Consider the following 27,210-nt stretch of genomic DNA (forward strand, 5'->3'; position numbering starts at 1 on the left):
CTTTTCGTTCATTTAAAACCTTTGGTTGACCTGCAATTTGCAAGTGATGCATCACTGTTTCCTTTTAATGAAAGTAGTGACTCTTTCTTGTTCCTCTTGAGTCATTTGCGGAGCCATCCTAATCAATGGCAATTTCAATAGTGCTCCTCATGTTGAAACCCGTTCTGATCCAAGTAAGACTGTTAAATAGATTTCTAAATTCTTGATACAAGACTCTCAAGAAAGACAATGGCTCGATCTCTACAAACACATATGAGGAATAAGTTTTAAGAGACACCTACAAAATGATACACCAGCAACACGCAGAGTCGAATATTTACGCATCTATGCTTAGTTGTAGCAAGCAGCCAAAGAATCGGACGTTATGCCATACCTAGATATAAGGTCTTGAGAAATAGAAAGCTGAGAGAAGCCGTGTACACCAAATGATCACGTTTTGCGGCTCAGAATTTATGTAAGTGGTTTGATCAAGGGATATACGGATAACAACAGAAAGTTGTGAGTCGGAGTATTTAAGATCGTCGCATAAGATCATCACTGTACGATAGTATTGGAATGAAAATACGGGCACCATGATAGATTAAGATATACAAATGAAGGTCGTCGACGAGAGAAAATCGTCTAGCAAGTGGCGAAATTGAATCAACTAAAATGGGAAATAATCGAAAGGAGAAACGCGTGCAAGCACCATCACCATCACCTCCTCCACCTAAGCCAGAATGGCATATTGAATGGTTTTGCTAAAGCAAAATCCTAATATCTTCGATGGGATAGGAGAGCCAGCAAAGGCAGAGACTTGGATATGCGCTTTGGAGCGTATTATCACAGTTCTAATGTGCAACGCTGAGGAACGAATGACTTGTGTGACCTATGGGTCAGTCGATATCTGGTGGGATACCAAGATGAAGACTACGCCACGAGATCAAGTGGGTAGAATGACTTGGGAGAACTTTAAGGAGGAGATATATATCAAGTACGTACCAACAGCAAAGGCGGCTGAGTTTTACTACTTAACCCAAGGGCGCATGTCGGTGACTGAATATGATCGAACACTCTGCGATATGACTCGGTATGCACCTAAACAAGTTGACACCGACGAGAAGCTAGCAGATAAGTTCCGTGAGGGTCTAAGGCATGAGATAAAGATGGCACTAGCTAGTCGTGGGAGACTTACATACGCGGAGGAGTTAGCCCTCGCACTAGATGTTGAGGCAACTATGCCCAAGGAGAGGGCGATGTGAAACACTACACTAGCACTGCCTCCACCACATTATTCTCGAGAGAAGAGAAAGTGGGATGAAAAATAGGACCCACTATGAAAACAAGAGTTACCAGCCCACCCAAAATCGACCACAGTATGGGGGTAGATAAAATTTCTCTAGCCAGAGGAGCGACTTCCGACCTAGACCACCACAATGTAATGTGTGCTCCAAGTACCATCACGGAGAGTGCAGAATGCTGAATACCACCAAGTGCTTCAACTGTGGTGGAAATGGCCACATCTCTAGAGAGTGTCCGAGCAAGAACGTGGGCATGGGTTCAAGGCGGAACAGTCAGGGATTTCGTCCGCAGTCCAGGGCACCACCGGCTGAACCAAGGATGAATTGTGATCAACCTCCGCGACAACAACAACCTCACCGCCCAAGACTTCCCTCCCAGTCTAGAGCATATGAGCTGAGTTTTAGACAACCCAAGACTGAACAATGACGGGAATTTGGAAGGTATGGGCAAACTCCTCGATACGGGCGCATCGCATTCTTTCATATCAGAACTATATGTGGACACATTAAGTTGCCAGCAAATAAATCTGAACATAGGATGATGGTGACCTCACCAGTGGGAGAGGTAGTAGAGATTTCTCGAACATGCTCGAACATAGAAATTGTTATAGGAGAACTTAGGCTAGTCGCGCACGACTTACAAGTTATGGCCATGAAGGATGTCGATGTAATATTGGGAATGGATTGATTGACTGCGAATTTTGCTACGATTCGATTAAGGAGAGACAAATATCATTACAAGCCCCTGGAAAGGAACCAATCGTGTATCATGGAATCACGATTAATAGAAAGACGTCTATCATCTCCGCGCTCCAAGCCACTACGATGTTAAGAAAATGGCATCCTGCCTATCTGGTCTATCTACAAGGAGATGAGAAGGAAGAAAGGAAACTGGAGGACGTTGTTGTGGTACAATTTGCAGACGTTTTTCCTGAAGCTTTACCTGGCCCACCGCCAGATCGACAATTGGAGTTCACAATCGACCTAGAGCTAGGGTCGGCACCGGTGTCTAAGGCCCCATATCGAATGACGCCTAAAGAGTTGGAAGAACTCAAGATACAACTACAACAGCTTATGGACTTGGGTTTCATTAGACCCAGTGTTTCACCGTGGGGCGCGCCTGTGCTTTTTGTGAAGAAGAAAGATGGATCGATGAGAATGTGCATCGATTATAGAGAATTGAACAAGATGACTCTCAAGAACAAATATCCACTGCCGAGAATAGATGACTTATTCAATCAACTTCGGGGAGTCGGCGTGTTCTCAAAGATGGACTTAAGGTCCGGATACCATCAATTAAGGGTACGAAGAGAGGACATACCGAAGACTGCTTTTCGCACAAGATATGGTCACTATGAGTTCGTGGTAATGCCATTTGGATTGACGAATGCACCTGCCGTATTCATGGATTTGATGAACCGAGTATTCCACCCATACTTGGATAAATTCGTTTTGGTATTCATAGATGATGTACTCGTTTACTCGAGGAATGAGAAGGAACACGAAGAGCACCTGCGAATTACCTTGGAGACATTGAGGAGTGAGAAATTGTATGCTAAATTCAACAAGTGCGAATTTTGGCTTAAGGAAGTAAATTTCCTTGGTCATATCGTGACGGCAGAAGGAATTCGAGTGGATCCTGCTAAGGTTGAGGCGGTACAACGGTGGAAAGCACCTACAACACCAAACGAGATTCGGAGTTTCCTAGGCTTGGCAGGATACTACCGATAGTTTATTGAAGGGTTCTCCAAGATAGCGAGACCCATGACCCAACAACTCAAGAAGGGGGTAAAAGTCAATTGGACCCCAGAGTGTGAGGCAAGCTTCCAACTGTTGAAGAAAAAGCTAACTAGTGCACCGATTCTAGCGGTGCCAGAGCCTGAAGTGAACTACGTGGTATACACTGACGCATCGAAGGTGGGACTTGGATGCGTATTGATGCAAAACAACAAGGTGATTGCTTACGCGTCACGACAATTGAGGCCACACGAGTTGAACTATCCAACCCACGATTTGGAGTTAGCAGCGGTAGTTCACGCCTTAAAGATTTGGAGACATCATCTCTACGGAGTTCGATGTGAGATTTTTACAGACCACAAAAGCCTGAAGTATTTCTTCGAGCAGAAAGATTTGAATATGCGGCAAAGAAGATGGCTCGAGTTGGTGAAAGACTACTATTGTGGCATCAATTATCACCCCGGCAAAGCAAATGTGGTGGCGGATGCTTTGAGCCGGAAAGATCATTCCCAGCTGGCTACTTTTATCACCAAAGAAGAGAGCTTGATTCGCGAATTCAGCAAGATGCGTTTGGAAGTGGTGAGGGCACCTGAAACAGTGAATGCACGAATCGCCACTCTAGCTGTTGAACCTGATCTAAGGTCGAGGATTATTGAAGCACAACGGATGGATGCGAAATTGGAGGAAATTCGTATTGAAGTGCGAACCGGTGAATCTGGGAATTTTAGTGAAGAAGGAGACAATGCCCTTACTTTTGAAGGAAGATTATGCATGCCAGATAGCGAGGAGCTCAAAAATGAGATTATGAGTGAAGCGCATGAAACTCCTTACACCGCCCACCCAGGAAGTACGAAAATGTATCAAGATTTGAAGAAATCCTTTTGGTGGAATGGTATGAAGAGGGACATAGCATCATTTGTCGAAAGATGCCTAGTCTGCCAGCAAGTGAAGATTCTACATCAACGACCGTATGGGAAGCTACAACCACTAGAAATTCCTGAGTGGAAATGGGAGCACATCGCCATGGATCTTGTGACGGGATTGCCAAGGACTCTAAGAGGGAACACCGCCATTTGGGTAATTATAGACCGACTCACTAAGAGCGCGCACTTCATTCCGATTCTTGTAAGCTATGGGTCCAACAAACTGGCTCAAATCTACATATGGGAGATAGTTCGATTGCATGGAGTCCCAGTGACTATCACGTCCGACCGTGACCCAAAATTTACCTCAAGGTTTTGGATGAGCCTACAGAAAGAGCTTGGAACCAAATTGAACTTCAGCACAACGTTTCACCCGCAAACCGTTGGACAGTCCGAAAGAACGATCCAAACTCTCGAAGATATGCTAAGAGCCGTGATACTCGACCGAGGAGGAAGTTGGGAGGCAGCACTCCCACTGATCGAGTTCGCCTACAACAATAGCTTCCAAGCAACGATAAACATGGCGCCGTATGAGGCATTATATGGAAGAAATTGTAGATCGCCGCTCTACTGGGATGAAGTTGGCGAGAGAAGAATACTCGGACCTGATGCAGTTGAAGAGATGGTGGGAATCGTTCGACAAATTCGTGAGAGGATAAAAGAAGCTCAAGACAGACAAAAATCATACGCGGATGTCCGACGAACTGATTTACAATTCCAAGCTGGCGACAAAGTTTTCCTGAAAGTATCTCCATCAAAAGGGATAACACGATTCGGCGTCAAGGGCAAACTGACGCCGCGATTTATCGGACCTTACGAAATTCTTGAAGGAGTGGGCTACGTTGCATACCGGTTGGCGCTACCACCAAACCTTGGGAATGTGCACAACATTTTTCATGTGTCACAGTTACGAAAATACGTGTTCGACCCGAAGCATGTGATCCGTTTTGAGGAAGTCGTGTTGAATCCAGACTTGAGTTACGAAGAGAGACCCCAATCTATTTTGGACCGAAAGATCCAGAATATGAGGAATAAACCTGTTGCTTGTATGAAAGTGCTATGGGAAAATCATGGGCATGAAGAAGCCACGTGGGAGAATGAGGATAAAATGATGGAATTGTACCCAGAACTCTTTACTTGAGGGTAGCAAATTTCGGGACGAAATTTCTGTTAAGGGTGGTAGGATGTAACGCCCCACTTTTTGAACCCTAATTTGTGAACCCGAAAGTACTTGTTTTAATGCTATTGTTTTGCGAAGATCCATGATCTAATTGTGGTGAATTAATTGGTTTTGGACTGAGATTTGTGAAATAAGTTACATCGCGAATCTAAATAATTTCCTTTCCGTGAGGAATATTTATTGGACTCAATTCTATGTTGGATCCGATAAATAAAATAAATAATATAATAGTCCAGTCCGTGATTAATAAATTGTGTACTGCACAATTTAAAATAAAATACAATGGGCTGTGAATTAAGCTAAACTAATTAAAATAAAATATTTTTAATTCTAATCTTAATTAAAGATTTTACACAGATATTTCCTGCTCCGTGATGAGATATTCACCCTCCGTGATCTGCAAATAAATATTAAATAAATTCAAATTTATCCAACATATATAAAAAAAAGAGAAGAAAGCAGATTTTAAAATTCTCTCCTTCCCCACGTTGGAGAAAAAAAAGTTCCCCTCTCTCCCCAAATCTCTCTCACATCCAAACTACCCATCCCTCTATTTTAAATCTCCAATTTAGTTATTTCTTTCCATTCTACACGTCCTCAGCAAGCAAGAAAAACCAAGACCATTCTGCTCAACTCCACTCAAGTAACCAAAATCCTCCAGCTTCAAGAACCATTTTTTTTAATCCTCAACATCCGTCTGCAATTGAAGGTAAACACCTCCCCCATCCAAATTTCAATTACATTCTACTGCATCCATACACATTACACCCTACAATTTCCACAATCTGCAATATACCTTGAATCGAAGCAAAGTAATCTAAAGAAACAAATTTTAATCAAATAAAGAACTTACCTTCGGGGAGGAAATCGGGGCTGCGCGGTCTTGATTCGGGGCTGTTCGGGGCGAGTTCGGGTAGCTGCGCGAACCGGCGACGAAGGCAGCGGCTGGCGGCAGCAGCAGCTCCTCCCGGCGACGAGGGCAGCAGCAGCTCCTCCCGGCGACGAAGGCAGCAACAACGGGCAGCAGCGACGGCAGCGGCTGGCGGCTGCGCGGACCGTCGTGACAGCAGCGGCCGGCGGCGGTGGGTGAGGCGAACGGAAGAAGCCGACGGGAGATTTGGGTGACATTCCAGCCGGCGAGAGGGAAGAGAAGAGAAGAGAAGGGAAGAGAAGAGAAGAGAAGAGAAGAGAAGAGAAGAGAAGACGTGGGGGGAAGTACACTTGTTTTTGGGCTTTTCTAATTAATTGGAATTGGGCCTCATTATTTAGAATTTGATGTTTGGGCCTCTTTAATTTAAATAAGATGTTTTGGATAGTTGGGCTTCATTAGTTGACATGGGTAAATTATTAAAGATGGACTCCATTTAATTGTTGGGCTTTAATTTGTAGTTGGAGATATAAGGTGGGGAAATAATTAAACTTGAGGCTTTTAATTAAATCTTTGGGCCGATAATTAATAGTGGCGAATTATTTAATTAATTCCGGAATATTTTAACGAACGAATAATTATATCCTAAGTCCGAAATAAATATAGTTCGAGGGAAAAATGCTTGTGATAATTTAATTACTTTTATTAATTTTTGGGAATTTTATTTCGATATCGTGGAGAAAAATACGAGGAGCTAACGGAGGAATTGAGGGCGTAAGCGGCCGCCGAATAATCGAAAACCGAGATAAATCGAGATAAAAGACTTTGCCTAGGATGCATGCATTTTTAGTTTTGTTTGAAACAATGTGTTGATTTATCTATTATATAAATTGTTAAAGGTGAATCATCGCAAGGGAATCGTGATCGCAAGGGAAAGAAAGTAACTTCAATTTAAGCACTCGAGGTGGGCTTTCTTTTAAATAAGGACAACGTCCTAAATATTTTATCGATGGAAATGAAACTGTTTTTATCATGCCGTGATTTGATTTTTAACGTGCCTATCTGATATGGCTACGCGCCATTGTTATATAAATCGAATTCGGGTACTCGTAGGGCCGCAAACCCTACTTGGACTAGTGTACACCTATGGTAGATCGTGTGCTAGCGTACGGGCTGGCCGGTCTAGTGGCTTGGTTTATGGCCACATTCCAAGTCATGTATTGGCAGATATGGCTAACGTCTATGGGAAAATGACTGATCAGTCGACTTTTACTATGGGAAAATGATTTTAGTGCCTCGGGCCTTTCTAAAGCTAAACCCCGACGGTTACTTAAGTATGGCATGATAAATTGACAACTTTTATTGAAAATGTTTTCGGCATGAGCCCATTGAGTATTCTTATAGTACTCAGCCCTGCATGTGTTTTCCCTATGTGCAGGTTGAGCGGCGACGAGGATGTGTTGGTGTTGAGCAAGTGAATTAAATATGTTATTGATGTCTTTGAACCTTGAGTGTCGTTGTGTCTTCACACATGACGTCACTCTTTCTCTTGGTCGTTTCCGCTGTGACATGTCTTAAATTATGATTCATTTGGGCCGACAACTTTAATTGTTGGGGTAATGGATATTCTGAATTCCTTGTTGGATAATATTAAACTCTTGGTTATTTATTTGGATATTAATTTGGTCCAACTTGTGTTGAAACCCTAATTCTTTTCGTCTTCTATTTAATTCTTTTAATCACGATCGCCCGTATTTATTAACCCTAAGAGGCGGTCCTGCGAGGGCTAATGACTACAATAATATCACCAGGTAGGCCTCCAAGCCAATTGTAACAACAATTTTACAATTCTTGGTTTATTAATCTAATTAATATACGTCCATAAATTATTCTGGTTGTGAGGGCTACTCAAAATAATTTAAGCAAGTCAACCCCATCACACGATGCCAACCATGCATCTATGAATGAGCCTAAATCTTGTAAATTTAGAGTAAACGCGAGGGCGTAAAACTCGTGGTCGAAAAGACTAGGAACATCAAACAATTGTGATGGACGACGCGTTTGTTTCAAAAAACAAGACTTATATTTTATGGGGAAAAGTGTGATACTAGTTTTGTGAATATAATATCTAATATTAAATTTCAAACAATTACTGGGCGCCGCCTACCCAGACATAGTATAACACGGACTATAAATACTGGGCGCCGCCTACCCAGACATAGTATAACACGGACTACACATACTGGGCGCCGCCTACCCAGACAATAAAACGGTCTCTAACTACTATAGTTAAAATAAAACAAACATAAATCAAATAACATGCTTATTACATATGATATCAAATAATACTCAACAAATAAAATCAAATTTTATTTTCTAATTAAATGTGGATTTAATTATATTAATTCTAAATTAATATAATTATACATATCTAATATTAATTCCAAATTAATATTGTGATGTGGAGTATATATTATCATTTCCAGATGCTAACTATGTCCCAATTTGTTAATCTAATTAACAAAATTAATCCAATCTACATTAATTCTAAATTAATAAACTTGTAAATCAAGTAATAACTCCAAATTATCATCAAGCACATATATTATTTATTATTCCAAAAATAATAATATTAATAAATTCTAGCTCATTAATTCATTAATCCAATTAATAAATTTATCATCTAATGTATATCAATTCCAAACTAATATAAACAGATATTTAATATTAATTCTAAAACAATATTAAAACACATTTACTATTATTATTCAAAATAATGATAGTAAATAATTTATTGGCTTGATTAATATTATTAATTCCAAATTAATAATGTGATTTACCGTGATCAAAACCACGATTCGGATCCGACCCGGATCTTCAAAAAAAAACCGCTAGGGCTCTGGGAAAAAATCCCATGTCGTTGTCGTTCCGTCTATCGTCACACTATCAATTAGATTTAGGGATTTCTCACAATGAAATCACTCCCTTCTCAAACACGGCAGCGGCACATCATCCCCTACTTTCAGTTGTCATCGCCTCACGTAGTGAACAAATTGATTTTCATCAATGCTGTTTGTCGCACATCTTTGAGGCTCGTGTAATTCTTATCCAGACGCCACCGATTCATCATCGGATGAATCCAATCCATCGGAGAGAAAATCTAAGGGAATAATTCATGAGCTGCCGCTCCCTCTGTTGAAGATTTCCAGCCGAGAAATCGAATCGGGACGCGGCACCGATGAATTCCAGAATTTGTTGTTGAGAGGAGTTTCGTCGGTGTGCACAAGAGGAAATCGGTGAAGGAATTTTGAAATCCAATTTCATAATTTTGATTTCCAAAATCATCCACAAATTATTAGACTACAAAACAATTATGAATCGAGCCCTGGGCTCTGATACCACTGTGAGGAATTCTTGTGTTCATCTAATGAGCGCAGCGGAAATTGCAGACAAGAATAACAGATCTAGATTCATAATCATATTGCAAGTTGAGCACGTAATACACAACGGAACTAAATCTTACTTGTTGTTGTGTTTTCTTCTACGATTGTGTCCTGCAAGTTGAATCCACTACTATCGAGGTCCACGTGTATTCTGATCCGATGCAGGAACAATTCCTCGATACAATCGCTCTATAGAGAAAGCTAGGAATTCTCTACAAAGCTTTACGTATTTTCCTCTAATGTTACGATATTTCTCATCTCCCACAATGGAGAATAAATAACCATTATATAGACAAAGAGTCATTAGGGTTTCATGATTGTTGGGCTTATGGACTAATTATAATTGTAGCCCAACTATAATTATTTAATCCATATTAATCTAATCTAGCCCATATCCTTTCAAGATGATCAAAACTCAGAAGGCATAAACGTCATGGAAGTACTAGTGTTTATTCATTTAAATGGGAACATTTTGATTTTTCTATTATTAGGCATGGATCAGTCTTCCCCTATTCTCACATATCATAGCATCACAAGAATTATGATCTGCAGAAGCAAAAGGATCTTAATACAACACCCAAATTTTCAAACTAATTTAATGTTAAGAGTATTAGTTTGGGAAAAAGCCATCCTAACTCACAAAACTAGACAATCCATAATATACCTAGTGCCAATCTAGACACGGGTTATTTTTCTCATCCTAATTGATACAGACACCAAAACTGATGTTACTTTTTTATTGATAAATCAACAAGGCCACGTCATAATGAACTCAAACCGGAGACATTTGGCTTCAAGCACTAACCACTCTCCCACTAGGCTAACACACATCACTAAGTTCCAAATTTGCTTCTCTCTGTATAATAGCTGCATAACTTACATGGAGATCTGTGAGTGTAACATACAAACAAATAAGAGCAATTACAAGAACAAGGCTAGCAACAACAAAGGGTTCACATATCTTGTGCCTGCTCCCACGGCCCATTATACGGATGACTGCTCTATTTGTCGTGTGGGGCGATTGCGCCTGCGAACTGGCTTCACTTCTTCCTCTTCAGAAGAGACATGGACATCATCTTCCTTCTCTTCACCATCTTCTGCTTCAAGTATTGCTTGGTTTATTGCAAGCTGGATCATCGCAACAACACAAGTTGTCATAACAGAATTTCTCTTAATATGGATACGAAATGCTAAGTTAGACTTCGGTAAATCTACCACCTACGATTAATTCATAAGAGAGACATAAGGCAAATCTTGTGTCCCAATTGGTATGTACAATGTATTAATCCTCAATAATAGTTTATTAAACGGAAACAATTATTACAAACATGGTTCACTCATTTAGAGACCGTTACAAGCAAGGGGAGTAAGAACACATGGCTAGAGACGTAGCATGGTAGGGGCAGTGTCGACTACCGAGGAGATGTACGACCATGAGTATTGACATGGTTTACCCTCCCTTTTACACCTCAGAAAATGGGCACCCAACAAAATCTTTTCTTGACTACTACTTTTAGGGGAAGCAAGCAGTCTTAGATGTGGTTAGGAGTTTTTCCTAAGATTCCGAGGTGAAATTACTTTGTACTCCCTCCGCCCCATAAAAATTACCACTTTCTTTTTTCGTCCATCCCATGAAAATACTTCATCCGTCCAAACTAAGTTGAGTCAAAACTTTTGGGCTCGGAGATTAAGAAATTGTGTTGAAAAGTAGGAGAGAAGAGTAAAGTAGGAAAAATAAATAGAGAAAAAAATAGGTAATGGTATAAATTAAGAGTGATTGAATGTTTTATTTTTTTTTTCAAAAAAATGACTCAATTTAGTTGGGACATCCCAAAAAGGAATACGACTCAACTTAGTTGGGACAGACGGAGTATCTCATTTCCATTTATTGAAAATTCTCCCAAACTCATTACCCATATACATCAATTTATTTACAACTCCACTAGGGCCCACCATTAAACGCTAATAATAATGTGGATCCTACTATCCTCAGAGGCTATTGTAACTACCTTATCCTCATCTCTCTTAGTTTACCAATTACGCATTAATTCTCGTATCATCCCAAATGTCCTTATTTTTTTGGGACGGAGGAAGTATTACAGAAAAGAGTAGCTGGTTTGCCTTAGCTAATTAGCTTCTTTTACTATGGCTAGGCCATTGATTTGGATCTTCATAAATTTGATAGGAGTAAATTAACTTCTATTCATCTCAGATATCGTTTTCTACTTCAATATATCCCCAATCAAAATTCATCTAAGATTCTTGTATAGCAATGGACCAAAAATCCAAAAATCAACAAACTATTTTAGCTGTAACATTACACACAGAGACAAAGGCATGAAAAAAGAGCAATTCAATCCCTTGAAAACATTGGACGATAGAAGAACAAGCACGTCATCCAGCAATTATCCAAAAAATGAGAAGAGTAGTGGCAAAATATTGTGAATTACTACCTCTTCGAGAAACTTCTGGTCGAGCTTGTCGGCAATTCTAATAGAGGTGATGGCTGTACCTGCCAGAAGAGATAATGGGAAAACGAAGGCAAATATGTAGCTGGTGGTGCTCGGCCCGGCGCGTGTTAGTACTACTCTCCGGCGCCCAAATCCGGATAATTGGGGGTGTTGTCGGGTGGTGGGGAGGATGAGAGTGGGAGAAGAGATTGAGTTGCTTAACATCTTTAGATTCTCCAGATTGAGTTATCGATAGCTTGGATTAATGATATTGTATTTAAATATATCAGTAATTGAATTAGAATGACAGGCAATTGTTTGACACGCAGAAAAAAATACACTTTATAGAGTTTATTTTTATATATGCACAGCTATGTACTTGAATGACATCTAATTTTAAACTTAATAACGTAATTCTAACTTCGTGCTACCACGTGATATGCAATATATAAAATTATAAATGCTACCCCTTTATCCCAAAATAAGTGAAACACTTCTTTTAGTCACGAGATTTAAATAATTAGACCATCCGCAATGGGGCGGACGATTGCACGCCCGATGGCGCGCATCGTCCGCACCCGCCATCGTCCGCCTCATTGCGGGTGCGTGACATAGGCCGCGGACGATCGTCGCGCCCTATACTAAAGGCGCGGAGTATAGCGCGGACGATGTCCATTGTCCGCGCCATCGTCTGCCCCATTGCGGCCTACGCGGACGATGGCCGCGGACAATAGGCCATCGGCCGCCCCACTGTGGGCTACGCGGACGATGGTCGCGGACGATGGCACAACATGATAGTCGAGAATGAAGGCGGAAGCATCACCGATTGGAATGAAGATGACCGTGCATCTAGCACATCCGACACGTCGACCGAGACACCCGATAGAGGGTTACCGTTAGGCTTCAATGGGGTTCTGTCTAGACAGGCCTCAATGCGCAACCAACAGGATCATGCGCAGCTCATGAGCGACATGATTGAATAAGTGTGGGCTCGTAACCGCCGTCACTGAGTTTGCGTTTTTTTTAATTCGCATTGTAATGTATTAATTTTTATTAAATGAAATGAAGTTTTTGAAATTCGTATTTTAATTTATTAGTTTTTTAAAATTCGTATGGATTTTGTAAATATTAAAAAAATGATGATGTGGCGCGCCATAAGGCGCCCCACTGCAGGTGGGGAGGTAGGAGGATAAAACTGATGACGTGGCGCGCCATAGGGCGCCCCACTGCTGATGCCCTTAATATTTAAAGAGTTAAAGTAGAGAGAGAAAAGTATGAGAGAGAGAAAAAATGAAGAAATAAAGAGAGAATAAAATAAGAGAGATGAGTTTTTACTAAAAAGAGAAATGATTCACTTATAGTGGGACATTCCAAAAAGAAATATGACTCGCTTATCTTAGTACAGAAGAAGTACTACACTATTATAGATATAGACAAATTGCATTATAAATAGTTTATTTTTGTATTGTAACCATTGACTCTTTAATTTGTACTTATACATATAGATGGATTGCATTTATAGACCGTTTATTTTGCATTATAGATAATTTATGTTATGATGCATTCCGCCTATGTTTATAATATTATTTGTGAAAATCCATCTACATCGTCTAGTTATGTATATTGCATTGTAGCGCTTACAAATTTTGCATATTCTGTGCCATGTGGCAGCACGAGACTAAAAGTATGTTGTCACTTTAAAAATGAATGCTCACTAATGCATCTGTGTGCATGTATGTATGTATATAATAAAAAAATAATACTAGTATCTTATAAAAATTCATTCATTATAAAAGTTTAATTAGTATAATAAATTAATATTCTTTTAAACTATGCCTATATAAGATAATTTTAACTATTTTCTTTTATTTTTTATTTTCTAAATTTGATAATTTCTTCTTCGTTTTTTAAACCAATTTTTTGCAATATTTTTGTCCTCCAACACTTAGATAATTTATATTTATCCACGCCAATTTAGTAAAGAGTTAAGATGACTAGATGAGTCATGCAAATAAAAGTCCAAAGAATTAAGTAAATTTTGGGCTTCACATTTGAAATAGTCTAAATAAATAAATCAAATAACTAAATTAGAGCTTGGACATAAACAAATAAATAAATGGGAGGTAATTTAAAACCTTCTTGAGCCCAAATCTTGTCTTTCACAGCGCCAGGATGGATCCCAAGCAGAACTCTGAAGTCTTCATTCTTCTCTTGACCGTTACTTTGCAGGAGATTAACTCATCCTTAATCCTGCAAATTAATATCATTCAATTCCACTTAGTGGTAGCAGATTAAACACCAATCAATTCCTAAATCTTTTCTCTCTACTCTATCGCCATCACAATCTGCACTCACCCATTTTTGCACACTCTCGAATTTCCAAGCAAGTTGAGCCGAGTTAAGCAAGCAAACATTCTTAATAAATCATATCATAGGTACTTCCATTCACAGTTTATATATCAATTTCCACAACTTCTTTTGGAATCAAACTAATACGAACTTCATTACAGAAATCACAATCCGGAGTGACCTTTCTGTTCTCCAACCCAACCTCTTCAACCACAAATTTTGTTTTCTACAAGGTATATTATTTATACGACGTTGATCGTATCGGAGACTATGCTCAACGGTGAGGGAGCTCAGTGTTCGAAGGCGGACTGCGCCCGGTGGATGAATAAAATCATGAGACTGCCGGTGTCAACAAGAATGGTCACAGGTGAAGCTTGTATCGCGCCCAGAATGTTATTTGATTTGGCCCGTTGTTGTTCGTCAACAGCATTCAAGTGAGATATGTAACGCCCCGTCTTTCTAAACTTAATTTTTGAACCCTAAAGTACTTGCAATTAATGAAATATTTATTGCGAAGTCCGTGAAATTATTTGCCGAGTGGAATTGTTGTTGGATACTTTTCGTGACTTAATTTTGAGTTGGAATTTTGACTGGGTCAACTTTGTAGTTAAATGTTTTTGCTGCTTTGAATAGTTAATGCGGGGTGAAATTAAATGTTTTTGAATAATTGATCATTTGTTATGAGAGCTAGAAATTGTGAAGTAAATCACAATGCGAATTTAAATAATTCCTTTCCGTGAGGAATACTTATTGGATTCAATTCCGTGTTGGATCCGATGAATTAAATAAATAATACAAAAATCTAGTCCGGTGATAAATAAATTGTGAGCTGCACAATTTAAATAAAATACAAAGGACCGTGAATCAAACTAATCTAATTAAATATTTTCCTCGTTGACTTGGTCACCAATTATTCTTTACTTCAAATTTTAAATAAAGATTCTACAGAGATTTTCCTCCTCCGTGATCTGCAAATAAATTTGAAAATAAATTAAATTAATGAATATCATATAAAAAAAGGGGAAAACAGAATCATCCCCCTCTTCCCACGTTAAAACCGTCCCTTTTCCCTTCACTCCATAAATCTCTCACATATCTATCAACCACCTCCCCTCTATAATGTACCTTTCACAAATCAGTTTCTCCTATTCGTTTCTCTGCAACAAGAACACAAGATATACTCTTCTTAATCAAATTCAAGGTAACCTGCTGAATTTTCCCTCTATTTTACATGCTTTGGAACAAACACACTTAATTTTCCTTCCGCCAGGAACCGAGAAAAAAAAAACAAATTTAAGAGAGAAGGTCCTACATCGTTTCATCCTTGTTTCATTCACAATCTGTCAATTGAAGGTATACACCTCCCTCACCAAAATCTGACTTTTAATGCTGCACTCAAACATGCACTACCGTTTAACACAATCCGAAATCAAATCTAGTAATAGGGTAATCGAAGCAACCAAATTAAAGATCGAACCTGTAAAGAACTGAAATCAAATTTAGAACTTACCTTGTGGTTGTTCGGGCGAATCGGGGCTGTCCGGAGAGTACGCACTGCCAAGCGTTGGCCGCGGCTGTTGCTGCTCAATCTGGACAGCGGCGTCGGGCGATGGAGGAGCGAACAGGCACGGCGACGCAGCGGCGGTGACCGGTCAATTGGTGAGGGGCGACAGAGCTCTAATTTCTGTTTGTTCAACTTTTGAAATTGGGGGTGTTCTTGGTTGGAGAATTACAGTAGAGAGGGAGAGGGGTAACCTACGGTTTTGGGGATAAAAAGGGCAACGAGTTTTGGAATGTAGGAATAGTTGGTTCTTAATTATTTTATGCCTTTAAAATTTTAGTCTGTGTTTTTTTTGTTTTTTTTAAAAAATGGGATGGCAGTGCGTACGTGTATGTAAGTTAGTTAGCTATGGGAGTATTTATAGTTACTGTTTGTATAGGAAGTACTTATATTAAACTGGTATGTGTTGGGGTGGAGTATTTTTGGTTCAGTACTTTTAGTATGGATTTGGGGAGTGCCGAGAGGGAGAAGGGGAGTATTCTTTGTGGACTCCTTTTCCTTTGACTTTTAATTTGAGCTCCATTTAATTGTTTGGGCTTTAAAATTTTAATTTGAGATATAAGGTTGGGAAATAATTAAGCTTTGAGGCTTTTAAATAAATCTTTGGGCCGATAATTAATCGTGATGAAATTATTTAATTAAATCCCGAATTAATTTTGAAGTATGAATAATTTGTCTCATGCCCGGAATATATACATAATTTTCTTAACAAATGGAAATAGTTGCGATAATTCAAGTTATGCGCTTGAATAAATTTTGGGAATTTATTTGACATCGTGGTGTAAAGTACGAGGAGCCAACAGAGGAAATATAGCTTGGGCGGCCGCCGAATAATCGAAAAACAAGACAAACGAGATAAAAGACTTTACTTAGGATGCATGCATTTTATTTATTTATTTGAAAAGTGTGTTGATTTATGTATTAACTAAATGATAAAGGTGAATCATCGCAAGTGAAACGTGATACCAAGGGGGAAGACAGTGCTTGTGAATTAAGTAGTCGAGGTGAGCTTTTTTTTACTAAACTCTTTTACGCTTTCAAAAGTATGATTATGGTGGAAAAAGGGTGGTTTAAATTGTTATGTCATGCCATGTTTGTTTTGATGATGAGATTGTCGCCTGATGCCAAGTTGGTGAGTTCGCTCCATTAGGCTATATGGCTATGTTGAGATTGTGCCTGATGCCTAGTTTGTGAGTGTGCTCCATTAGGCTATAGGGCTATGTTAAACGAATTCGGGTCTGAGTAGGGCCGCAAACCCTATCAGGATAGTGTACACAGGTGGGATCGTGAGCCGTCCTTGCTAGTCGGCCGGTCTCGTGGGCGAATAGTGTGGCCACATTTTCGTCGCACTATGGAAAGAGGATGTGATTGAATGATTGTTGAGAAAGTGGGGAGATTGTTTTGACTGGCCAGTCTATGAAATTGTTTTGTGATACTCGATGATATTTCTTTCCTAAATGTAAAACTCGAGTTCACTATGGTATGGATGACATAACTTTCATCAAATGTTTTCGGCATAAGCCACTGAGTATATTAAGTACTCAGCCCTGCATGTGTTTTCCCTATGTGCAGGTTGAGCGGCGACGAGCAATTGGTGGTGTTGAGCAATTTAAAATTGAAGCATGTTTTGGTTAGTCGTAAACTACGAGTGTCGTTGTGTCTCCACACATGACGTCACTCTTTCTCTTGAACGCTTCCGCTGAGGCATTGTTTTTACTCATTATTCATTTAGCTTTGAACCTAATTATTTGGATAATGTCAACCTCTTGGCCCTTTTTATTAAATATTAATTATTGGTCAAATTCTTTATTGAAACCCTAGTTTCCTTCGTCTGTTTATTAAGTTCTTTTAATCACTATCGCCTGTATTTATTAACCCTAAAGGGCAGTCGTGACAGTTTGGTATCAGAGCCAGGTTTCTTTCCGCTCTGGACCCAAGAGTCTTTTGGAGTCAATATCTATCCTTGTCTTAATTGGCTAAAGTGTTAAACATCGAAGGCTCAACACCACAATTCGTCACGCCCAACCACGAAAGAAGAGGTAAGAATATTTTGGCGACTTTTTAAATGAATTACCAAATTTTTTGAAATTCGATGGAAAAAAATGGTTCCTTGCGAAAATGACAATTTTGGGCCTATTGGAAATTTAAAGTAAATGCTATGGCTTTTGGAAAGTGTTGTGGTCATACGAGACGTGAGACATTATGGGAGTATGTGATTAAAGGCGTTGAATGTTATGGATATTGAAGTGTGAATATGAATCGCATGCTTGAGGCGAAGACTTGTTATTACATGTTTGAACTGCGAATTTAACTTGAAGGCATACATGTTGATTACTTGAGCGGAATTTTTTTTTTATGTCTATGTGGTCGAAATTATATGATTACGAAACTGTGAATACAAAGCATGATGAGTGCATAGTTGCAATTTTGTGATTGTGATACAGATGTCCATGAATTGCACGATTTATGAAATGTGATTTCATGGACGTTGGAATGATTGAGTTACTATTTTAAATATTAATATACGCTGGATGAAATGTTGTGGAATGCCAAATGGTTTATATGGATAAATATGTTTGACTGCGCAATATATAAATGATGTTTTATGTGATGATGATTCATGATTGATGAAGTACGAGGTATCGTATAGAATCATTGTGAAAGTGAAATGTGGAATTTTGAACTTCGTTGCAAATGTAGAATCCATATAAAACGATCGAAGATATGTTGAAGTATGAGACTATGAACTATGTCAGGAAAACATAGAGTGCCTAAGAAGTATGCTAGGCTGAACGTGCTCGAATATAGTTGTAAATTGATAACTACAATATCACTTTCCTGAGTGATGGGACAAACGAAAACATATACTTCGAACTAGACGGATTATTATAATTGCCTATTGTTTTCCCTGGATGATAAGAACAAAACGAAAGGAAGTTTCTACGAGATCAATACAAGAAGATATGTTAGGTGATGTATCCTTACAACGACGAGAAATTGTGCCTGCAATCAAATAAAGTGAATGCAATCATGCATAACATGTTAATGCGACGACACGTTACAAATATGACAACACTTATGACACGTTAAGGCCAGGCGGGTCATTACCATGTTTTAATGAGAATGACCTTCAAGGACAGTTAATTGCTGCAACGACACCATGAATCTTGACTTAGAATATAGAGTTTTCGAGAACGCTTCTATTATCTTCGGGAATTGACGGAGTGCCACCTTTGTAGCTAGAATGGATGAATTTAATTGACAACACTTACTTGGATTCTCAGAAATTTCTTTCTATGAAGCTCCTTGACAATGGTATTCTTTTCGTGCATTTAAAACTTTTGATTGACCTGCAATTTGCAAGTGATGCATCACTGTTTATTTTAATGAAAGTAGTGACTCATTCTTGTTCTTCTTGAGTCATTTTCGGAGCCATTCTAATCAAGGGCAATTTCAATAAGTGATCCTCATGTTGAAACCCGTTCTAATCCAAGTAAGACTGTTAAATAGATTTCTAAATTCTTGATACAAGACTCTCAAGAAAGACAATGGCTCAATCTCTGCAAACACATATGAGGAATAAGTTTCAAGAGACACATACAAATGATACACCAACAACACGAGGAGTCGAATATTTTTACATCTATGCTTAGTTGTAGCAAACGGCCGAAGAATTGAACGTTATGCCATACCTAGATATTAGGTCTTGAGAAATAGAAAGTTGAGAGAAGTCGTGTACACCAAATGATCACGTTTTGCGGCTCAGAATTTATGTAAGTGGTTTGATCAAGGGATATACGGATAACAACATAAAGTTATGAGTCGGAGTATTTAAGATCGTCGTATAAGGGCATCACTGTACGATAGTATTGGAATGAAAATACGAGCACCCTGATAGATTAAGATATACGAACGAAGGTCGTCGACGAGAGGAAATCATCCAACAAGTGGCGAAATTAAATCAACTAAAATAGGAAACAATCGAAAGGAGAAACGCGTGCAAGCACCATCACCACCACCTCCTCCGCCTCCAGTAGACCGAGAAATTGCGAAGATGTTCTTAAAACAAAAACCACCCGTCTTCAATGGGATAGGAGAGCCAGCGAAGGCCGAGACTTAGATACGCGCATTAGAGAACATCCTCGAATTCTTGAAGTGCACTGAGGAAGAGCGTTTGATTTGTGTAACCTACCAACTCACGGATTCGGCCGACTTTTGGTGGGACAAGCAAAGGACCATGACCACCGAGCAAGTGGATACAATGACATGGGAGGACATTATGGCGGAGATATACAACAAGTATATCCCAAAAAGTTACCGAAAGGCGAAGACGACCGAGTTTTACAACCTCAAACAAGGGCGCATGTCAGTGACAAAATATGGCCGCACACTTGCGACATGGCTCGGCATGCAGCCGAACAAGGGATACCAATAAGAAGATGGCTGAGAAGTTCCATTCGAGCTTAAGGCATGAGATAAGGATAACATTGGCCAACCTTGGGAGACTTACATATGCTGGATCGTTGACCCACGTACTAGACGTGGAGGAAGCTATGCCCAAGGAGAGGGCGATGTGAAACACTACACTGGCACTGCCTCCACCACATCATTCCCGGGAGGAGAGGAAGTGAGATGGAAATAGGACCCACTATGAGAACAATAGGCACCAGCCCACCCAAAACCGACCACAGTATGGGGGCAGACAAAATTTCTCTAACAAGAGGGGTGACTTCCGACCCAGACCACCACAATGCAATGTGTGCTCCAAGTACCATTTCGGAGAGTGTAGAATGCAGAACACTACCAAGTGCTTTAACTGTGGGGGAAATGACCACTTCTCTAGAGAGTGTCCAAGTAAGAATGTGGGTATAGGGTCAAGGCAGAACAATCAAGGATTCCGTCAGCAGTCGAGGGCACCACCGGCGGAACCAAGGATGAATCGTGATCAACCTCCGCGACAACAACAACCTCACCACCCAAGACTTCCATCCCAGGCTAGAGTAAACAACCCAAGACTGAACAGGGGAGTTACGAGAACGGGAATTTGGCAGGTATGGGCGAACTCTTCGATACACCTATTGTTGTGTTGTTTGATACGGGCGCATCGCATTCTTTCATATCAGAACTATGTGTGGACACATTAAGTTTGCCAGTTACTAAATATGAACATAAGATGATGGTGACCTCCCTTGTGGGAGGGGTAATAGAGATTTATCGAATATGCTCGAACGTAGAAATTGTTATGGGGGAACTTAGGCTAGTCGCGCACAACTTACAAGTTATGGCCATGAAGGATGTCGATGTAATCTTGGGAATGGATTGGTTGACTACGAAGTTTGCTACGATTTGATGTAAGGAGATACAAATATCATTACAAGCCCCTGGAAAGGAACCAATCGTGTATCATAGAATCACGATGAACAGAAAAACGTCTATCATCTCCGCACTCCAAGCCACTACGATGTTGAGAAAAGGACGTCCTGCCTATCTGGTCTATCTACAAGGAGAAGAGAAGGAAGAAAGAAAAGTGGAGGATATCGATGTGGTACGAGAATTTCCAGACGCCTTTCCTTAAGCGTTGCTTGGTCCACCGCCGGATCGACAATTGGAGTTCACAATCGACCTAGAGCCAGGGTCGGCACCGGTGTCCAAGGTCCTATATCGAATGGCGCCTAAAGGGTTGGAGGAACTCAAGATACAACTACAAGAGCTTATGGACTCGGGTTTCATTAGACCCAGTGTTTCACCGTGGGGCGCGCCTGTGTTTTTTTGGTGAAGAAGAAGGATGGATCGATGAGAATGTGTATTGATTATAGAGAGTTGAACAAGATGACTCTCAAGAACAAATATCCACTGCCAAGAATAGATGACCTATTCGATCAATTTCAAGGAGCTGGTGTGTTCTCAAAGATGGACTTAAGGTCCGGATACCATCAGTTGAGAGTCCGACGAGAAAACATACTGAAGACTGCTTTTCGCACGAGATATGGTCACTATGAGTTTGTGGTAATGCCGTTTGGATTGACAAATGCACCTACGGTATTCATGGATTTGATGAATCGATTATCCCATCCATATTTGGATAAATTCGTTTTGGTCTTCATAGATAATCTACTCGTCTACTCGAAGGATGATAAGGAACATGAGGAACACCTGCGAATCACATTGGAGACGTTGAGGAGTGAGAAACTGTATGCCAAATTCAGCAACAGTGAGTTTTGGCTTAAGAAAGTGAACTTCCTTGGTCACATTGTGTCAGCAGAGGGAATCCGAGTGGACCCTCCAAGGTTGAGGCGGTACAGCAATGGAAAGCACCTTCAACACCAAACGAGATTCGGAGTTTCCTAGGCTTGGCAGGATACTACCGAAGGTTTATAGAGGGATTCTCCAAGATAGCGAGACTCATGACCCAACAACTCAAGAAGGGGGTAAAAGTCAATTGGACCCCAGAGTGTGAGGCAAGTTTCCAACTGTTGAAGGAAAAGCTAACTAGTGCACCGATTCTAGCTGTGCCAGAGCCTGGAGTGAACTACGTGGTATACACTGACGCTTCGAAGGTGGGACTTGGATGTGTATTGATGCAAAACAACAAGGTGATTGCTTACGCGTCACGACAATTGAGGCCCCACGAGTTGAACTATCCAACCCATGACTTGGAGCTAGCAGCGGTAGTACACGCCTTAAAGATTTGGAGACATCATCTCTACGGAGTCCGATGTGAGATCTTTACGGATCACAAAAGACTGGAGTATTTCTTCGAGCAGAAAGATTTGAACATGCGGCAACGAAGATGACTCGAGTTGGTGAAGGACTACGATTGTGGCATCAATTACCACCCCGACAAAGCAAATGTAGTGGCAGATGCTTTGAGCCGGAAGGACCATTCCCAACTGGCCACTTTTCTCACGAAAGAGGAAAGCCTGATTCGCGAGTACAACAAGATACGTTTGGAAGTGGTGAGGGCACCTGAAACAGTGGAAGCACGAATCGCCACTTTAGCTGTTGAACCTGATCTAAGGTCGAGGATTATTGAAGCACAACGGATGGATGCGAAATTGGAGAAAATTCGTGTAGAGGTTCGAACCGGCGGATCTGGGAATTTTAGTGAAGAAGGTGACAATGCCCTTACTTTGGAAGGAAGACTATGCATATCGGATAACGAGGAACTCAAAAACGAGGTTATGAGTGAAGCACATGAGACTCCTTACACCGCCCACCCAGGAAGTACGGAAATGTATCAAGATCTGAGGAATCCCTTTAGGTGGAATGGTATGAAGAGGGACATAACGTCATTCGTCGAAAGGTGTCTAGTCTGCCAGCAAGTAAAGATTCTACATCAATGACCGTATGGAAAGTTACAACCGCTAGAAATTCCTGAGTGGAAATGGGAACACATCGCCATGGATTTCGTGACGGGATTGCCGAGGACTCTGAGAGGGAACACCGCCATTAGGGTAATTATAGATCGACTTACCAAGAGTGCACACTTCATACCGATTCTCATAAGCTAGGGGTCCAACAAGCTAGCTCAAATTTATATAAGGGAGATAGTTCGATTGCATGGAGTCCCAGTGACTATCACATCCGATCGTGACCCAAAATTTACTTCAAGATTTTGGGTGAGTCTACAGAAAGAGCTTGGAACCAAATTGAACTTCAGCACAGCATTTCACCCACAAACCGATGGACAGTCCGAGAGAACGATCCAAAGTCACGAGGATATATTGAGAGTTGTGGTACTCGACCGAGGAAGAAGTTGTGAAGCAGCACTACCACTGATTGAGTTCGCCTACAACAACAGTTTTCAGGCAACGATAAACATGGCGCCATATGAGGCATTGTACGGAAGAAAGTGTAGATCGCCGCTCTACTGGGATGAAGTTGGCGAGAGAAGAATATTTGGACCCGATGCAGTTGAAGAAATGGTGGAAATCGTTCGGCAAATTCGTGAAAGGATAAAAGAACCTCAAGACGGACAGAAATCATACGCGGACGTCCGACGAACCGACGAACCGACTTACAGTTCCAAGTTGGCGACAAAGTTTTCCTGAAGGTATCCCCGTCAAAAGGGATAACATGATTTGGCATCAAGGGCAAATTGAAGCCGCGATTTATTTGGCCTTACGAAATTCTTGAAGGAGTGGGCCCCATTGCATATCGATTAGCGCTACCACCAAGCCTTGGAAATATGCACAACGTTTTTCATGTGTCGCAGTTACGGAAATATGTGTTTGCCCCAAAGCACGTGATCCATTACGAAGAAGTCGCCTTGAATCCGGACTTGAGCTACGAGGAGAGACCCCAATCTATTTTTGACCGAAAGATCCAGAATGTGAGAAATAAGTCTGTTGCTTGTGTGAAAGTACTTTGGGAAAATCATGGGCATGAAGAAGCCACGTGGGAGAATGAGGATAAGATGATAGAATTGTACCCTGAACTCTTTACTTGAGGGTAATAAATTTCGGGATGAAATTTCTGTTAAGGTTGGTAGGATGTAACGCCCCGTCTTTCTAAACTTAATTTTTGAACCCTAAAGTACTTGCAATTAATGAAATATTTATTGCGAAGTCCGTGAAATTATTTATCGAGTGGAATTGTTGTTGGATACTTTTCGTGACCTAATTTTGAGTTGGAATATTGACTGGGTCAACTTTGTTGTTAAATGTTTTTGCTGCTTTGAATAGTTAATGCGGGGTGAAATTAAATGTTTTTGAATAATTGATCATTTGTTATGAGAGCTAGAAATTGTGAAGTAAATCACAATGCGAATTTAAATAATTCCTTTCCGTGAGGAATACTTATTGGACTCAATTCCATGTTGGATCCGATGAATTAAATAAATAATACAAAAATCCAGTCCGGTGATAAATAAATTGTGGGCTGCACAATTTAAATAAAATACAAAGGACCGTGAATCAAACTAATCTAATTAAATCTTTTCATCGTTGACTTGGTCACCAATTATTCTTTACTTCAAATTTTAAATAAAGATTCTACAGAGATTTTCCTCCTCCGTGATCTGCAAATAAATTTGAAAATAAATTAAATTAATGAATATCATATAAAAAAAGGGAAAACAGAATCATCCCCCTCTTCCCACGTTAAAACCGTCCCTTTTCCCTTCACTCCATAAATCTCTCCCATATCTATCAACCACCTCCCCTCTATAATGTACTTTCACAAATCAGTTTCTCCTATTCGTTTCTCTGCAACAAGAACACAAGATATACTCTTCTTAATCAAATTCAAGGTAATCCTGCTGAATTTTCCCTCTATTTTACATGCTTTGGAACAAACTCACTTAATTTTTCTTCCGGCAGGAACCAAGAAAAAAAAAACCAAATTTAAGAGAGAAGGTCCTACATCGTTTCATCCTTGTTTCATTCACAATCTGCCAATTGAAGGTATACACCTCCCTCACCCAAATCTGACTTTTAATGCTGCACTCAAACATGCACTACCGTTTAACATAATCCGAAATCAAATCTAGTAATAGGGTAATCGAAGCAACCAAATTAAAGATCGAACCTGTAAAGAACTGAAATCAAATTTAGAACTTACCTTGTGGTTGTTCGGGCGAATCGGGGCTGTCCGGAAGAGTACGCACTGCCAAGCGTTGGCCGCGGCTGCTGCTACTCAATCTGGACAGCGGCGTCGGGCGACGGAGGAGAGAACAGGCACGGCGACGCAGCGGCGGTGACCAGTCAATTGGTGCGGGGCGACGGAGCTCTAATTTCTGTTTGTTCAACTTTTGAAATTGGGGGTGTTCTTGGTTGGAGAATTACAGTAGAGAGGGAGAGGGGTAACCTACGGTTTAGGGGATAAAAAGGGCAACGAGTTTTGGAATGTAGGAATAGTTGGTTCTTAATTATTTTATGCCTTTAAAATTGTAGTCTTTGTTTTTTTTGTTTTTTTAAAAAAATGGGATGGCAGTGTGTACGTGTATGTAAGTTAGTTAGCTATGGGAGTATTTATAGTTACTGTTTGTATAGGAAGTACTTATATTAAACTGGTATGTGTTGGGGTGGAGTATTTTTGGTTCAGTACTTTTAGTATGGATTTGGGGAGTGCCGAGAGGGAGAAGGGAAGTATTCTTTGTGGACTCCTTTTTCTTTGACTTTTAATTTGAGCTCCATTTAATTGTTTGGGCTTTAAAATTTTAATTAGAGATATAAGGTGGGGAAATAATTAAGGTTTGAGGCTTTTAAATAAATCTTTGGGCCGATAATTAATCGTAATGAAATTATTTAATTAAATCCCGAATTAATTTTGAAGTATGAATAATTTGTCTCAAGCCCGGAATATATACATAATTTTCTTAACAAAGGGAAATAGTTTCGATAATTCAAGTTATGCACTTGAATAAATTTTGGGAATTTATTTGACATCGTGGTGTAAAGTACGAGGAGCCAACAGAGGAAATATAGCTTGGGCGGCCGCCGAATAATCGAAAAACAAGACAAACGAGATAAAAGACTTTACTTAGGATGCATGCATTTTATCTATTTATTTGAAAAGTGTGTTGATTTATGTATTAACTAAATGATAAAGGTGAATCATCGCAAGTGAAACCTGATACCAAGGGGGAAGAAAGTGCTTGTGAATTAAGTAGTCGAGGTGGGCTTTCTTTTACTAAACTCTTTTACGCTTTCGAAAGTATGATTATGGTGGAATAATGGTGGTTTAAATTGTTATGTCATGCCATGTTTATTTTGATGATGAGATTTTCTCCTGATGCCTAGTTTGTGAGTTCGCTCCATTAGGCTATATGACTATGTTGAGATTGTGCCTGATGCCTAGTTTGTGAGTGCGCTCCATTAGGCTATAGGGCTATGTTAAACGAATTCGGGTCCGAGTAGGGCCGCAAACCCTATCAGGCTAGTGTACACAGGTGGGATCGTGAGCCATCCTTGCTAGTCGGCCGGTCTCGTGGGCGAATAGTGTGGCCACACTTTCGTTGCACTATGGAAAGAGGATGTGATTGAATGATTGTTGAGAAAGTGGGGAGATTGTTTTGACTGGCCAGTCTATGAAATTGTTTTGTGATACTCGATGATATTTCTTTCCTAAATGTAAAACTCGAGTTCACTATGGTATGAATGACATAACTTTCATCAAATGTTTTCGGCATAAGCCACTGAGTATATTAAGTACTCAGCCCAGCATGTGTTTTCCCTATGTGCAGGTTGAGCGGCGACGAGCAATTGGTGGTGTTGAGCAATTTAAAATTGAAGCATGTTTTGGTTAGTCGTAAACTACGAGTGTCGTTGTGTCTCCACACATGACGTGACTCTTTCTCTTGAACGCTTCCGCTGAGGCATTGTTTTTACTCATTATTCATTTAGCTTTGAACCTAATTATTTGGATAATGTCAACCTCTTGGCCCTTTTTATTAAATATTAATTATTGGTCAAATTCT

At 40.1% G+C, this 27,210-nt stretch overlaps 2 protein-coding genes and 3 long non-coding RNA genes across 5 annotated transcripts; 3 read left to right on the plus strand and 2 right to left on the minus strand.

Annotated features, from left to right (window-relative positions):
- Positions 1–731: 731 nt before the first annotated feature.
- On the plus strand, positions 732–1,241 carry LOC121748463. The gene has a single exon (XM_042142879.1). It carries the CDS (start codon positions 732–734, stop codon positions 1,239–1,241), a length of 510 nt encoding a protein of 169 aa, XP_041998813.1.
- A 4,085-nt stretch (positions 1,242–5,326) lies between these two features.
- On the minus strand, positions 5,327–6,539 carry LOC121803735. Its single transcript, XR_006051099.1, has 2 exons — positions 5,974–6,539; positions 5,327–5,517 (listed from the first exon to the last, which is right to left on the minus strand). It is a non-coding gene; the product is annotated as an uncharacterized LOC121803735 (long non-coding RNA).
- Positions 6,540–10,265: 3,726 nt separating this feature from the next.
- On the minus strand, positions 10,266–12,198 carry LOC121797235. The gene is made up of 2 exons (XM_042195992.1): positions 11,885–12,198; positions 10,266–10,559 (listed from the first exon to the last, which is right to left on the minus strand). Exons 1-2 carry the CDS (start codon positions 12,104–12,106, stop codon positions 10,416–10,418), a joined length of 366 nt encoding a protein of 121 aa, XP_042051926.1. The 5' UTR covers positions 12,107–12,198; the 3' UTR covers positions 10,266–10,415.
- Positions 12,199–15,214: 3,016 nt separating this feature from the next.
- LOC121800841 lies at positions 15,215–17,426 on the plus strand. Its single transcript, XR_006050547.1, has 3 exons — positions 15,215–15,583; positions 16,730–16,795; positions 17,364–17,426. It is a non-coding gene; the product is annotated as an uncharacterized LOC121800841 (long non-coding RNA).
- A 7,441-nt stretch (positions 17,427–24,867) lies between these two features.
- Positions 24,868–26,997, plus strand: LOC121800843. The gene is made up of 4 exons (XR_006050548.1): positions 24,868–25,041; positions 25,112–25,195; positions 26,343–26,408; positions 26,977–26,997. It is a non-coding gene; the product is annotated as an uncharacterized LOC121800843 (long non-coding RNA).
- Positions 26,998–27,210: the final 213 nt, after the last annotated feature.

Source organism: Salvia splendens, chromosome 1 (genome assembly GCF_004379255.2).
Source record: "Salvia splendens isolate huo1 chromosome 1, SspV2, whole genome shotgun sequence".
Taxonomy (NCBI): domain Eukaryota; kingdom Viridiplantae; phylum Streptophyta; class Magnoliopsida; order Lamiales; family Lamiaceae; genus Salvia; species Salvia splendens.